This window comes from Capra hircus, chromosome 12 (genome assembly GCF_001704415.2).
Source record: "Capra hircus breed San Clemente chromosome 12, ASM170441v1, whole genome shotgun sequence".
In the NCBI taxonomy this organism is placed as follows: Eukaryota; Metazoa; Chordata; class Mammalia; order Artiodactyla; family Bovidae; genus Capra; species Capra hircus.
The window spans coordinates 51,017,217-51,033,243 of NC_030819.1; the positions used below are offsets into that span (position 1 = coordinate 51,017,217).

General features: G+C 42.9%; 1 protein-coding gene across 4 annotated transcripts in view; it reads right to left on the reverse strand.

Annotated features, from left to right (window-relative positions):
- The window catches only part of XPO4 (exportin 4), a 91,685-nt gene that overhangs the window by 56,459 nt on the left and 19,199 nt on the right, over window positions 1-16,027 (reverse strand). For 2 of the 4 annotated variants that reach the window (XM_018056544.1, XM_018056545.1), the window contains 2 exons: window positions 13,169-13,310; window positions 8,942-9,080 (listed from right to left, as the gene is read on the reverse strand). In XM_018056544.1, the coding sequence (XP_017912033.1) occupies window positions 8,942-9,080; window positions 13,169-13,310 (281 nt within the window). Of the gene's footprint in view, window positions 1-8,941; window positions 9,081-13,168; window positions 13,311-13,418; window positions 13,573-15,346; window positions 15,451-16,027 lie in introns of all 4 variants that reach the window. The other 2 variants (XM_018056546.1, XM_018056547.1) reach the window with 2 other exon arrangements.

Below are 16,027 nucleotides of genomic sequence, written 5' to 3' on the forward strand. Positions count from 1 at the left end.
ATCCAAAAATCTGCAAGCAATAAATGCTGGAGAGGGTGTGGAGAAAAGGGAACCCTCCTACACTGTTGGTGGGAATGCAAACTAGTACAGCCACTATGGAGAACAGTGTGGAGATTCCTTAAAAAATTGCAAATAGAACTACCTTATGACCCAGCAATCCCACTGCTGGGCATACACACCGAGGAAACCAGAATTGAAAGAGACACATGTACCCCAATGTTCATCGCAGCACTGTTTATAATAGCCAGGACATGGAAACAACCTAGATGTCCATCAGCAGATGAATGGATAAGAAAGCTGTGGTACATATACACAATGGAGTATTACTCAGCCGTTAAAAAGAATTCATTTGAATCAGTTCTGATGAGATGGGTAAAACTGGAGCCAATTATACAGAGTAAAGTAAGCCAGAAAGAAAAACACCAATACAGTATACTAACACATATATATGGAATTTAGGAAGATGGCAATGACGACCCTGTATGCAAGACAGGAAAAAAGACACAGATGTGTATACCAGACTTTTGGACTCAGAGGGAGAGGGAGAGGGTGGGATGATTTGGGAGAATGGGAATTCTAACATGTATACTGTCATGTAAGAATTGAATCGCCAGTCCATGTGCAGCTTGCTTGGGGCTGGTGCATGGGGATGACCCAGAGAGATGTTGTGGGGAGGGAGGTGGGAGGGGGGTTCATGTTTGGGAACGCATGTAAGAATTAAAGATTTTAAAATTAAAAAAAAATAAAAAATTAAAAAAAAAGAAAAACTGGCTTTCTTTTAAAATAGTGATTAATGATCGAAGTGCCAGCAATCACAGATACATTTAAGTGGCGTTGGGATCAACGATGAATGTAGTTTTTAAACACGGCTAGGTTCTGATAGGGAAAGTGGGTAGTAGTATGAAATACAAATTAATGAAATTCAAAAGGAAAAGTTAACTTACAAGGATCTAACATGATGGGTTACAAGATCCTATGATTCTGAAAACAATTTTTCCCCATACTTTTCACTTTTCTCTTACCCCTTCTAAATAAGACTTCAGTACACAGAAAGAACACTATGAACAGATACCTAAATGTATAAGAAAATGTTTCTTACTGAAAAACGGAAACTAATTTTGGAATCTCAGGTGAAATAATCAATCTATTGAAAACGGGACTGATGCACAACTTATTCAAAAGCATGCAAACTGAAAAGAATCCAGAAGCACTCGTTAAATATAAACTTATCATCCTTACAAATTATCTATAATAGTTTTGCACAAGTAATCTACAACTTGCCACAAACTGTTTTTTAGTGCCAGATTATTTTGTTGTTCAGCTAAGTCTTGTCCGACTCTTTGCAACTCCATGGACTGCAGCATGCCAGGCTTCCCTATCCTTCACTATTTCCTGGAGTTTGTTCAAACCCATGTCCACTGATTCGGTGATGCCATCCAACCATCTCAGCCTCTGCTGTCCACTTCTCCTTTTGCCCTCAATCTTTCCCAGCATCAGGGTATTTTCCAACTGAGTAGGATGGCTCTTCAAATCAGGTGGCCAAAGTACTGGAGCTTCAGCTTCAACATCAGTCCTTCCAGTGAATATTTAGGGATGATTTCCTTTAGGACTGACTGGTTTAATCTCCTTGATGTCCAAGGGATTCTCAAGAGTTTTCTCTAGCACCACAGTTCAGAAGTATCAACTCTTTGGTGCTCAGCCTTCTTTATGGTCCTACTGTCACATCCATACATGTCTACTGGAAAAATCATAGCTTTGACTATATGCACCTTTGTTGGCAAAATGATGTCTCGGCTTTTTAATATGCTGTCTAGGTCTGTCATTGCTTTTCTTCCAAGGAGCAAGGGTCTTTTAATTTCATAGCTGCAGTCTTCATCCACCGTGACTTTGGAGCCCAAGAAAATAAAATCTGTCACTGTTTCCACTTCTTCCCCAAACTATATTCCCCTCAAAACAGCATAAACTACAGCCATATATGAATTTTTAGTAACATAACTCACTTTATTGTTTGAGTACATGCTGACTGAGCATGTAATCACAATAAAGATTTTTACATGAAATAAGCACTTCCTGGGAGTGCAAGCACGGGTCTGTGATGAGCAAGTGAAGGAGAAAGCAGGAACACAGACAGCGGAGGACCGTCCTGAGGCCACTCCTGCCGAGGCGAAGGAAGCACGCTTAAAAGTAAGACTCCTTTACCTACAAGCCTCAGCAGACACACAGGGAGTCCCCAGTGGGATGGGACTGCTTTTGCAACATCCCAGCACAATGCAGACTTTCACACCACTAAAGTACAAATTCACCCACAAAGGGAAGTGTATTCTTAACGCTGGATTGGCCAAAAAGTTCATGAACTGTTACAGGAAAATGGGAATGAATTTTTTGGCCAACTCAATACATAAGTAAGAACAAATTACATTCTTACTGTAGACTTACTGTAGACTTAGTTTGTTGACCATAAGAATATTTTGTTTTAAATTAATTTTTCTTCCTACAAAAATAACCATTGAAAAGTTACTACTGTAATGTGTTTGCTGCTAAGTCACTTCAGTCGTGTCCAACTCTGTGCGACCCCACAGACGGTGGCCCACCAGGCTCCCCCGTCCCTGGGATTCTCCAGGCAAGAACACTGGAGTGGGTTGCCATTTCCTTCTCCATAATGTGTTTACTGCTTTCCAATTTTTAAGCGCAGTTATACATTTTTTATTATAATACATTACCATTATCCCAGTGTACTGTTTTATATTCTACCTTTTCCACTTTCCAATTATGATACAAAAGGAAAAACTTTCAAAAACAAGTGGGTCCCTAGCAAATTCTCCATTCAAGGACTTAAGAAATACTGGTGCTACCAGAAATCAAATACCCTGGCTTTAATCTACATAAAACCACCAGCTCTTTAAGAACTAAAGTTAAGTGAGATACTGTATCATTAAAAGATAACTGAGCAGTTTTATTCGCTCCTTAATGTGGAAGCCCCGCAAGGCTTTGAGATCAGCATCATTAATGATAATACTGTGGCCCAGAGGTGCCAGTTAACAGAAATCCCTGGAGAATGATCAACGTGAAGCATGGACTGTACACAGAAAGAGAGAGGTGCTCTGCACAGACCAGCAGGGCGCTCCTCCTGTTCACAGAGGACGCAGACACTTCCTGGTGTCTAAGACGAGTCACTCGTCTCCAGACAGCCTACCAACCAGATCCCACAAACACAAAGCACCGTGTGAACAGGGCAGGGCACTCAGGAGGCGGCCAGAAGAGCCTCAGAGAAGGGGAAGCTCCTTCTCAGGAAGGAGAAGTGGAGAAAGGGGGGGCTCCAAAGTCCTCCCCTCTGCCAGCTCCAGGGGTCCCCGGAGGGCATAACCCCTCAACCCCCACAGCTCAATGCCTTCCAGGGCTAGGTCTTATTTCTGTTCTAGAGACAGCCGGGGCTAGGTCTTATTTCTGTTCTAAAGACAGTCAGGGCTAGGTCTTATTGCTGTATTAGAGACAGTGACTCCAATACTTCGGGGGCCAGAAACAAAATCTGTGGTCACTACAGCGGGAAACTCACTGAAACCAGATCAGAGGTGACTGACTGGCTGACTGGCAAGCAGCATACTGTGAGGCTCACACTGAAGTTGGCAATTGGGATGAAGCCGGTATAAAGGACAGTCAGTACAAAGAGGTGAACACGGCAATGCTTCATTTATCCAAAATCATAAAGACTAAGTATCTGTTGATCTTCCAACTGCAGCAAGCAAACGCTTTTAGTGAAACTTACCTCATGTAAAATTTTCCAAAACAACCATTTCTAAGGCAATTACTTATACATGGTGTGGTGACAAAGCAAGCACCAGGAATCCACTAAAACGCAAGGCGAGTTCCCAGCCCACGACACTGGGGGCAGAGCCCAGCCCTGTTGGACAGACGTGTGCCCACGGCTGTGCCCAGGCACCGTCTGTGCCTGTCACTCGCTGCTGCTGGCAGTGTGACCAGCACTAACAAGCAGCCCCAAGCGACAGCTTTCATTTCCAATAACTAAGAAGCCAAATAATAATATTCATTACAAGTATACCCCAAATCAATTCTAAATGAAAACCCTCCGTGGGACTCTCCCTGTGGGCCAGGACAAGGACCTTAAACCCTACTGTTTCATATTAAAAGGTCAGAAAAGCTGGGCCCTGATGGGCTGAGACTCAGCACGTCTAGTGACGGAACCCAAGCACTTCATCTGTCCAGCCTCAACTCTCAGCCACAAAAGGGCTACACCTTGTCACCACAGAGGTCATGTGACTGCCCTAAGGTTCAGACTGGATGATGTGGGAAAATGCTACATAAATGCAGCATGTATGACAGGATAAAGTCAAAAGGCAACAGCATCCTCATCATCATAAAAATAGCTTGTGTTGGCTTCTTCAGTCCTACTTCCTGACCGCTGACTACAATCCACCAAATTAAAATCACAAGGTAAGTTACCAGTTTAAAAAAGAAAACCAAAACTAAAGCATTGCTAGTGCTATAGAGTGCTTGCTCACCTAGGTTAGTAACCCAACCTGTGCCTGACACAACATTAACACAAGGGAAGGAGGAAAATGAGTGCGTTCCTAATTTTTTTTAAGCTACTGATGAATTTCAAAGACAAAACTTAATATGTAAAACAAGCAGAAGACATTCAGTGAGGTTTGGAAGTAATGAAAGAGTCTAAAATGTTTTCTTTCACTTAAGTACTAAAACTCGTAAGTCAATTCACCAGCTAACAACTGAAGTAACTGCAGCCTTCACATTAGAAGTCTTAAAGTAGAATCCTCATTTCCAGTAAAAGACACTAATTTCACAGAAGTGGAAAGAACACCCTTCAGGGACCATGTGCCTCACTCTTCAGCTTACTGTCACCAGAACAAGATACTCACACACTAACCAGCTGACAAAATACAATACTCTTGTTCAGAGAGAACTGTCTCTTATAATAGCCTGGCTCTTGCCCCCAGAGCTTTATTACCAAGAATAAACTTTATGAAAGGTTGCCATACATAAAGCAGACCTCCAGCTGCTCCTCTAAGCAAACATCAATGAGACTTGTGATAAGAGAGATTAAGCTGCTATCACGTCCACCGGCAGCCAGGAATTTCTCACCCTCTTCTCTCTAGCACGGCAAAGAGGAAGAAAGGAGGCTTAAACCACACATTCAACAGCTTTCAGAGTGACTTACACAGGCCGACTGCTTTCAAAGGAAATAAAACAAACATGAAATAGGTTAAAAACTTAGCTTGAATGTTAATTAAAATACAACATTTAGCCACTTTCCTTGGGAAGCTAGGCCTCCTAAGAACTCCTCCAAGGGGTGACTCCCTGCCCTCAGGACAAAGCAGCCCAGCGGGAGGCTTGTGGACACCAGGAGGGGACACACAGGACAGAGACCCGCACACGTACCGCTTACAAAGACAGCACAACACACAGACAACTGCACGGTCTGAACAGGAAGCTGTGTAACTCACAAAATACAGAGAACAAAGACCACAGGGCACTTCCCAAAGTGTTTAAAGGAAACATGCTGGGCATATGCTCTTAAAATACACAATTAGCTTTCATTCACGGATAATAGCATAAATACTTTCTTCCGGTTTTCAACACTTAAAATGCCACTGGATAGAAAAAGACGATAGCATGTCCTAAGATCCTGTAAAGAAAGGGGTGTGAGGCCATGAGGGACATAGCATTTGCCAAGTGCTCTTAATGCTGTCTTTCCCACACTGGTCAATCACCACCCAGAGAAGTTAAACAATTTCTCAAGTAAGGGAGGTAGTTTACCACCACTGACAAATGGCGGAGCTAGGACGTGAACCTAAGTATGAATCCACAGTCGAAATCCATGCTGTAGCATATGATCCTGCCCCAAACGCGTTCACACTTGCAACTTCACTAGCACGATGCTGGACCAGAAGCTACACTCAGAAAGCAAGGGGGAGAGCCAGAACTGAGTTAGCTAATAGTCAATTAGCCAAAGTGACTAATTTCTAGTCAATTAGGGATAACAGGAAGCATCGTTCTTAAAAGGGTAAAGTTAGTCAACTAACCTAGGAATTCATGAGGTCAACCCTTTCTTTCATTCAGAGAAAACCAGTTACCGCTTCAAGTATCTCTAAAATCATCTTTATACCAAAAGTTTCTAGCCACCATCATCAGTTTTCCAATTTTATCATTTTGCTTTCTTATCAAAGTTTTAAACCTCTTCCCCACTGCTATTCATGTCTCCAAGACTAGGAAAATCTTATGCAAACTCTTGAAGCACTGGCACAAATCCTTAGCAGCTGAGAAGACAGGAAGACAGACTAAAATGTTTCCTGGTCTGCAGCCTCATCTTTAAACCTGCTGAAGAACAGGCACAGCTCCAGGCACACGTCTTGAACTTGAACTTGCCATATAAATGCAGGAATGCTTTCCAAGTTCAACATTTTCAGTGTCATCACCAAACCAAATTCATCTAGCAATCTTGAAATCAAGTTCTACATCCCACTACTGACTTCCTGCTACTATAAAAGTCCTGTTAGGAGAAATTTAACTTTAGAAAACTCCTCCTGTTTTGGAGTAGTTCCTGAGAATATTAAATTTACACATTCCTCTCAAAGGGAATGTACTATCAACAGTGCAAAATATTCTCTAACTAAACAGCTACATCTGTTTCAAGCATTCTCAGAACATCGGTTATTTCAGTGGCTCTAAGAAACCAATCGCCATTTGCAGTGGGCCTACTTTCTGGGGTGGGTCAGGGTTGGTTACCCAGGGGGAGAGAGAGGAGGGCACAATTCCCAGTTCCTGGCGTGTGTGCACTCCTGACAGCAAGGGCTCCGGGCCTTCACTTTCAGCATCCGGAGGCTACCGTGGTGAATGAGAACAGAGTAGAAATCCCACCTCGACACTGACACCTCAGCTGACAGGATCACCAAGGACAATCAACAACAATCCCAGAGCCACTGCTAAGTTCCTCAAGTTCACCTCCTGGTGGTCACAGTGAGCTGGAATCTTGTCCTGCACACAAGTCACCTGAGACAGAGAGTCGCTAAGTAAAATCAAAGTTACAAAGAGGAGCCTGTTCAGAGTCGGGGCTGGGATGGTATTTCCAAGGGGCAGCCTCAGCTCCAACCTTTTCCTTAAGAGTTTCGGCCAGACAAGCTGCCACATGACTTCCCCATGACCATCAGTGAGGCCCTTGCTGGAAAAGAGGCAGGAAAGGCTAACAAAATCCATGCAACTGTGGGACGCTAGATACACAACGAATGCAGGCCCTGAGGTGCCAGTGTCTCAAGAGCAAAGCTCTTCACCAGAAGTGGGAGACTCCATCTACCTACAGAGGATTTTAAGAGCGTACTCCCAGGTATCTTTACCTTGGAAACTGTTAACGGAATCTTATCTGCAGACTATTTTCAACAGAACTCTTCACTACATAAAGTCAAAGTAACTCATAAAGTATAATGATTCAAACATGCACATCTTTGAAGTTGTTAGCTTTATATAAACAATTAAACTAGAATACTACGATTAAATGGAAGGAATATAGAACAGGATCTTTAGACTATAAAGTCTCTAGATTACAGGGTCCAATTCAGTTGTCTTTTGCAATATGTGGCTATCTTGAATTCAAATAAAATTTAATTAAAAAATTCAGCTCCTCAGTCACACAAGCCATATTTCAAATACTCAGAAGCTGTATGTGCCACAGGCTGGAGAGTGAAGACAGAACATCTGCATCAACATAGCGACTTCTACCGATAGCACGGCTCCTGGAAGAAACCAGCCACAACGCAACACAGCACGCCATCTACAGTCAACCACAAACGCTCTGTATCTTTACTGTGTGGTTGTTCACTGGCACACAGAACTGTCACAACTCAATGCGTGAAGTAATGCATGGAATTTACTCCTCGATAAAGCTGATAAGAAAAACTCCAAAGGAAAAACAAGAAATACCTAGGGTAGATATAGGAAATTCCTTCAGTGGAGACCTCACTGGGTCAGTCCCAGAAGGAGTGAGAGGTGAGCATGCACACATGTGTGCGTCTGTTGGAAGTGGCAGAAGACACCCAAACACTGTGGAAGGGAAGGGACAGGGCCCATGGTCCTCCTAAAATGACCTCACACCGCAAGTCACGTAACACCACCCTGCTCACTGGGGGATGACTAGACACCATCCACATAGAGACGTAAGGGGGAGAGCCTCAAAGACACTTTTCAAATGATTAAGGAAAAGGAACTGGGAAAGCGAAAAGATGCCCCAAAATACTGAAAGGTTTAACACCTGAGAACCAGCTGAGCCAGGTACTGCCAACTCCAACTGGACACAAACTAAATCTCCCCCAGCGGATAAAGTCAGCAACTCCAGCCAAGAACCACAGCCCACCACTCTCTAAACTGACTGGTTCTCATGGGCAACAGGAAATGGAAAGGTAAAAACCAGCCAGGCTTCCCAGAAAACTCAGGTGTACAGTCATACCTGGTAGTCACAGCACGCCTTCACCTATTAGTATTGCAACACTTAAGAACTTTCATGTCAGATATCATTTTCATATTTACTCCACACATTTCCAAATCCTTGTGAAAGGTTTATTAAAAATGGGGGGAAATGTTCAACAGAAGGGTAATGGTTAAGAATATTATGGTATATTAGCTTGTAATATTGGACACCATTAAATAGGATTATGAAAACTATACAAGGTTTATGAACTTATGATTATGAATCCTGGTAACACAGAAAAACAAAATCAAATGAAAAAGCAAAGTACACTCTACCCACAATATGTACACATATAAAAGAAGGACTAGAAGAAAACATGAACAAACAGAAATTGCTTGATTTATCAGACTGTGCCTTTTTTTAATGTAGATACCCATTATTGTTGCTGTAACAGCATTAGTGTAATATAAAATAAAACTTAAATATTTACAAATATTTAAGCACACTTACCACAGTGGGGTTGCCACTACTTATCAACTGGCTGACTTCATGAAAAATGCTTTTGCAGTCAATTGATTTATCTAATGATCCTCGTTTTACAATTACTGCTACTGCTAATAGAATCTGTTCCCGAACATACTTTTGGAGGCTGTAAAACACAAAAATCATTGTGAAAGCTTTTACACAAATCCAATATAAGAATACTCCCAGATACCTCACTGTGACTGCAGCTGCTAGCAGCATGGCTCACAACTAAGGTGGCGTGCTCCTGGTCACACACTGGTCTACTGCAGAGTCCGGGACTCGAATCCACACTTCAACAGCGACGGTATGACCCTGGGCAAGCCCCTTCACACTCAGAGCCTCAGTCTCCTCATGAAATGGGGGTAAGAGTAACAGGGCTGTCACAACAAGGACTGCCCACTCTCAGCTTCACAGCCCATGCACACTAAGCGCCATGGCAACTCCGGGCAACCTTGCCAGACAGACATGCTGTGGCCTCGTCTCCATCTCCATCACCACTAACATGGAAAGCTAACCTGCTAGCTAGCCAAGACACAGTGTGACACATATGTATGAAAACATACACACTCTTAAAAACCTGTTTGTACAGCTGGAACACGAAAAAAGTCTTTGTATCCAAGCTCTGTTCTTCAGTGTGGTGGCAGAAACACCTGTCTCAGATGAAGCCTCCTACAAAGCCTGTTGGGCCACAGGGGCATACAGACTTAACTGACTTTTCACAACCATTTCTTAAAAGGAAGGCTTGGAAAACCTAACTCTGAATTTCATAACCCAGCCTCTAGAACTTCACACAGATTCAATAACTACGTGCCCCTGGGACAAAACCCAAACTCCCCAATGGGGCTCGTGGCAGTAAGACCTGCCCCAGCCTCCCCAACCCCTTGCCATCCAGCACAAGAACAAACAGCACTTGCTCTACTCTGAAAGGTGTCCCCATGTGGACATAAAAGGTAGAGCCCTCACTTTTAAGGCGGTTCCTGGGCCTCCCTCCAGCTCAGCCCCTCCACTCACTCTCACAACTGCAGCTACACTGAACCTCCCTCAGGGCCGGCCCCCTAAACACCTCTCTCTGCACCTGGCTGGTCATCCAGAGGAGGGCTCCCCACACCACACACAACACGAAGTGTCTGTTTCTGCAGAGGTTAACTGTGTCTCCCTGGTTGGTTGCCATGCCAAGCATGGTGCTGTGCTACTGCTACTGCTGCTAAGTCGCTTCAGTCGTGTCCGATTCTGTGCGACCCCATAGACGGCAGCCCACCAGGCTCCCCCGTCCCTGGAATTCTCCAGGCAAGAACACTGGAGTGGGTTGCCATTTCCTTCTCCAATGCATGAAAGGGAAAAGTGAAAGTGAAGTTGCTCAGTCGTGTCCGACTTTGCGACCCCAGGGACTGCAGCCTACCAGGCTCCTCCATCCATGGGATTTTCCAGGCAAGAGTACTGGAGTGGGTTGCCGTTGCCTTCTCCAGCATGGTGCTGTGGTCCCATGGAAAAAGCACACTGCCTGTCACACAATAGGCATTTACCAGACATTCATCCAAATGAACAAAGATATCTTGCTCTATCAAGAATGAAGAGAAAAACATTCCTTCAAAACAGACCTGAAGGATTCATTAAGCAAATAAAAGCAAAGGCCCTACTGTGTGCAAGAATGCGAGGTGGCCAAGGGGAATGTCTGTACTTCTGGGGGACACAACAGTTTGAAACAATGACTGCCACTAGAAAGGTACACAGAGCTAGTTTTAAAGATTACTGCTGGGACTCTTTACGACCCTATGGACTGTAAGCCACCAGGCTCATCTGTATATGGAAAAATTCCAGGCAAAAATACTGGAGTGGGTAGCCTTTCCCTTCTCCAGGGGATCTTCTCAACCCAGGGATCGAACCCGTGTCTCCTGCACTACAGGCAGGTTCTTCACCATCTGAGCCACCAGGGAAGCCCAAATCACTAGAGAACAATAATACCTAACATTTATTAAGTGCTTATGATCTGTCTTTATATAAACTAACTTCACAAAAATAATACATCTAATCCTCACAATCTTTTGAGTAAAGTACAACTATTCACTATTTAAGAATCAGACAACTAACACACAAAGACGTTAATTTGCCCAAAGCCACGGAGTTAGTAAGGGGCACAAGGGGGACTCGTAGTCCTGTTCTCAATCACTATGCTATATGCCTCTAAAAAGTGTACCCTGCATTTCACTCATAGATTGGAGGAAACAATAGAAGAGAAAGGAAAACGTTGGTGCCTGCAGTGGGAGATACACAACGGTAAGTATGTATTAGTCTACAGTCCCTAACCTGTAGCTCTCGACCCATGTGGCACGCCAAAAGCTTTAACTTGACTCTGATCCACTCACAGGACATTCTACAAGATTAAAACATCTGTGACATGAAAGTCCAAAAAAGGCAGAACTGTTTTAGATTAAACAAGACACAACAACTAAATACAACATATAATCTGTGGTTAAATCCTGAATCCAAAAGTAACCTACAAAGATAAAAGGGATATAAGCAGCACTATTGAGACAATTGGGAAGGTCAGAATTATAATAATGTAAATACAGAGTTATATCAAGAGCACTGAGATGATCTAAGGAGAACTGCTCTGTGGGGTTTAGGGGTGGGAGTCACTGAATCGCTGTCTGAGCCTCTGCTAGGGAGAAGGCATGTGGCATGGTCACAGCACTCCTCTTTCCACTTGTCTGAACACTTTTTTCCCCAAAAAGTAAGTGTGGGAGACAATATATAAGTGAACTATTTCCATGTGGAAACCGACAATCAACTCTAAAATAGCTCCTGAACTCACTGGAATTATTATGGTGAGATGATTTTGGATAACACAAGAGATGACATGCACACACAACTGAAATCTGCCAAGCTGAAAGGCCGGGTGAGTGGGCACGTACGGGTGGGGAAGCGGAGACGTGTGATAAATGAACAGCTCCAGGTTGGGGTGGGGGGGCCATCTGTGTGTGTATATGGTGGTGGTGGGGGTGGGGTAGACTGTGATACAAGGGGAGGCTTCAGGGAAAGTTGACAGAAACATCCAAAAGTGTTCATTAAACAACGAATTTAAATAAAGGAAGAAAAACAGCATGAAGGAGAAGAGAATGGTCTGAAACAGGAGCAAATTTTCCTTATGCTGTTAAAACTGAAACAAGCCACACCCTCAATCGGAGATAAACACCTTTGCTCATTCCTGGAACATGTTATCCTTCCAATCTGTGATGCTAACAGGCTGAGTCACACTGGGATTTTTCTCTTGTGCGTTCTTCTACATGAAGCACTTACTAGCACTTTACTGAGTGCCAAGCACTGTGAACTCAGAGACTGCTAGTGAACCGGGCAGGAACAAAGCCACATGGAACACTCTGACATATCTTTTAGTCTGTGTGCATCTCCGTCACCACGACCAGCATCCTTAATCACCAGCAGTTCTCATTACGTAACATTTCTACATTGAGTGTGAAAATAAATATCTGTGCAAAAAGTGTTCAACTGCACAAACTGCACACAATGAACGATGCCTCTCCTTAGGAGACTTGGGATTGAGGGAACTTAAAAAAAAAAAAAAAAGATATACAGTAAATGAGTTTCTCCCAAAACCTGTATGGCCAGTAGTTTTCCTCATTTGTTTCTAAATCATACAGGCAATGAATTCACACAATCTTGTAAAATTTTTAAACAATACAATGTGCATACTATAAAAAGAAAACTCACTCTCACCCCATCCCTCAGACCTGACCCCTCTCCACAGGAAACTTAAGAAGAATGCAGTGATTTCTGCTCTACGACCTTCCCAACACGGCTGTCTCTATGTACATGTTAATGTACATGTTAATGGTGCCTGACTTCCCCCAACCCTCATGGCTACTCACCTATGTCTTATAATATACACCAAGAACCAAAAGAAGCACAAGTAAGTATAAAGGATTTTCAACCGAGTCAAAGATCAACTTTTATTTATAAACAAAATTCTGGAACTGAACAACAAAAAGCCCTAACATCCAAGCACAATCTATTCAAACAAATGAAACCCAGTGTCACAAGTAAAAAAATCTTCCTTCATTAAGTTTCAAAACAACCTACAATCATATGTACATGAATTTTTAAGATATGAGCCCACACAGAGCTTAACCATAAACATCAGTGACTGAAAAGCAAAGGAAAACCCAGCCCGAGGATGGGCTGAGAGCAGGTACTCACTGAGGCCTCTGCAGGACGTAGGTCAGGAGGAAGGTGCGCAGGGACTCGATACTGCCCTTCTCCAGGAGAATCCACTCTCGGACCACGGCCTCCATGATGGCTGTGGCAGCTTGGAAGAGGACATAGTCCACTTTACTCGTTTCTGGGGAAGAAACCAGACACCATCTTTAAATAGCATCCCACCTTCCCCTGCGCATTCTGAGTTTATTAATTTTAAAGAGAACTTTCAGACAAGGAATGAGATGGTTACCTGTTCCTTTTTTATCCAGTGACCTTGCTCTAGCACCACAAAGAGGTTAGTTCCTCTCAGAAGACACCTCAGGCAGGTGGCAGCTAGTCACCGATCACAACTGTCACAAACTTTCCTCACCTCTCTTCAACTGTTACTTCCAAAGCATGAAGAACTAAAAAATAACACAGCTTTAACAAAAATAAAATAAAAATAGAAAGCAATCAGAAAACGTTCTAAGAGATTCTCACCCTGTGCAAAACAGAACTTTGTATCTGCAGAGAATCTGACAAATGAGCCTCTGAACATTACTATCTGAGATGAGCCATGCTGTCAAGATATTTCAAGCTTGTTATGTAATTAAGCTTTGAGCAGGATGGCCCATCTCCAATACCAAGTTCAGAAACGAGCACAATCACGTTCAGGTTCTTTTCCTCAAAATGTTTAAAAAATAAAAAAGTCACATTTACACAAGGTGAGAAGTTCTTGTGAATTTTCTGATTGCAGTAGTGATCAAACTGAGTAAAATCCCAAAGCTACACTCAGAAAGATCCAGCTTTAATGAGCAAGTTATAGCATCTGCACTGAACCCGCTTCTGAGGGGAAACCAGACACCATCTTTAAACAGCAGCTCATCTTCCCCTGCGCATTCTGCGCTTATTTATTTTAAACAGAACTTTTAGACAAGGAAGGAGATGGTTACCTGTTCTTTTTTTTAACCCAGTGAACTAAAACTGAATCAGGAGAGTTAAAAAAAAAAAAAATAGAAAATTAACATACTGAAGAAACGCTTTACATTAATTTTCTATTTTTTTCTTTTACTCATCAACACCACTATTATCGGTTTCCAAAGCAGGAGCATCAAAAGGGAGAAACAGTCAAAATGAAGTCAAGAAAAAGTAGAAATTTTCTGAAGCTCTTCAAAATAACCATCATGTGCAACCCATACAGAGTCTGATCCGACTCCGGGTTTCTGCCAAGATCACTGCACAGGAGCGCCTGAGGCCCAAGGGACACTTGTAGGCACAGAACAGCACCTACAATGACTTCTCATAAGAGCATGAAGACAGGGGCAGGCACATTATTTTCTCTGCTTTTCAAGTGCAGATCATTTACAAATATTACAAGTGATCTTGACACAATTTTCTATAGAAGTGTTCAAAGAAAGGTATGTCTACGTCAATTCCTATCATACTAGGCTATAGTGGGGGTGGGGAGTTGAAAATATCAAAACTAGTAAGAGGAATCAATCTGGACCTTTTTTTTTTTTGATTAGTCCATGCCATTTTAACATGAATTCTAACTGAAATGGTAATCAGAACTCACAAAATTTTAGAAAACTTAAAATATAATGAATAAAGCAATAGTGTCCAAAAATGTAAACCTATCTTAAAAAGATGCATCTAAAGTTCTAGCAGGAAAAAAATGTTTTAGTCAAAGAGGACTTGAAACAGAAACCAGTGCTATCTATTTAGCTCACTAAGGAGAAATACGGTACTGCCTCATAAAAGTAATTCAAATCATCTACTATAAACCTCTTCTTAAAACGATGGTTATTTGCCTATCTGCACTTTTCACTGAAATGTAAAGTTTTTAAGGACCTACAATCTTTAACCATGGATTTGAACAGGGAAGCAATATTGTAGGGACTCACAGAATTTTACAAACAGAACCCTGCAGATCCCCTAATCTGATCCTCGAACATCACAGCTGAAGAAGCTGTCGCATCGAGAGACAGAGGAGACTGAGGCCCTCGTGGCTGGCCCTGTCTGCTGGGTGATGTGGGCCCGCCCTGAAAGCAGGCACCAGGAGGAGGCCCAGCAGGCACTCCCGCTTCTCATGACCACTGAACATGCTCCTGTCTAACTTGCTTACAGTCTAGCCTTTTTCTTCCCTGCCCCCTTGTTTGCAATTGCTAAGGGGACAATTACAGAAAGTAAATGACATACATTAGTTTTCAAGAGAACTCTTTTCCTTAGGTAGCTGTTTGGTATCAAATGAAGATCTCTGTACTACTATTCCTGTAAGAAAATGTCTCTAAGAAAGGAGGAATCTGAAAAAAAAAAAAAAAAAGAAAGAAAGTCAGATTCCAGATTTAAAAGTAGTTTTCCTAACTTAATAAAAAGTTCTTTTTCATAAACACTGCCGTTGGCCTTCCTAAACTGCACTTAAACATAACAGAAACATGCAGAAGACGGCAGCCAGAACTCTGCAGGCCTGCTGGCAGCAGGTGAGGCCTTCGCACACACAGGGGCCTCCGTCTTGCTCTCCGCTGAGATGCTCAAAACTGCAAGGTCCCTGTGCAGAGCTCCCTGCTCAGCAGGAATCACTAGCACTCTCAAGGGTGATTTCCCACTGACTAGGACACTGTCTGAAAAATGACAAGTTAATTTAAGCCACCTTAGCAGGACGCTTTTACTTCCTACCACAGTAACTCTAACAACAATTACATAAATAAATTCAGGTGCATCTTTCAGGCCACCTGAAACCAGACACAGACAGGAAGACTAAAGAGAGAGCGACGCTGAGGGCCGGAAGCACCAGAACTGCCTACCAGCATCCAGCGCCTGCACTGCCCTCCCCGCTGGGACTGCCATCCAAAGCGGAGGCCACGCAAGCTGCATGGTGAC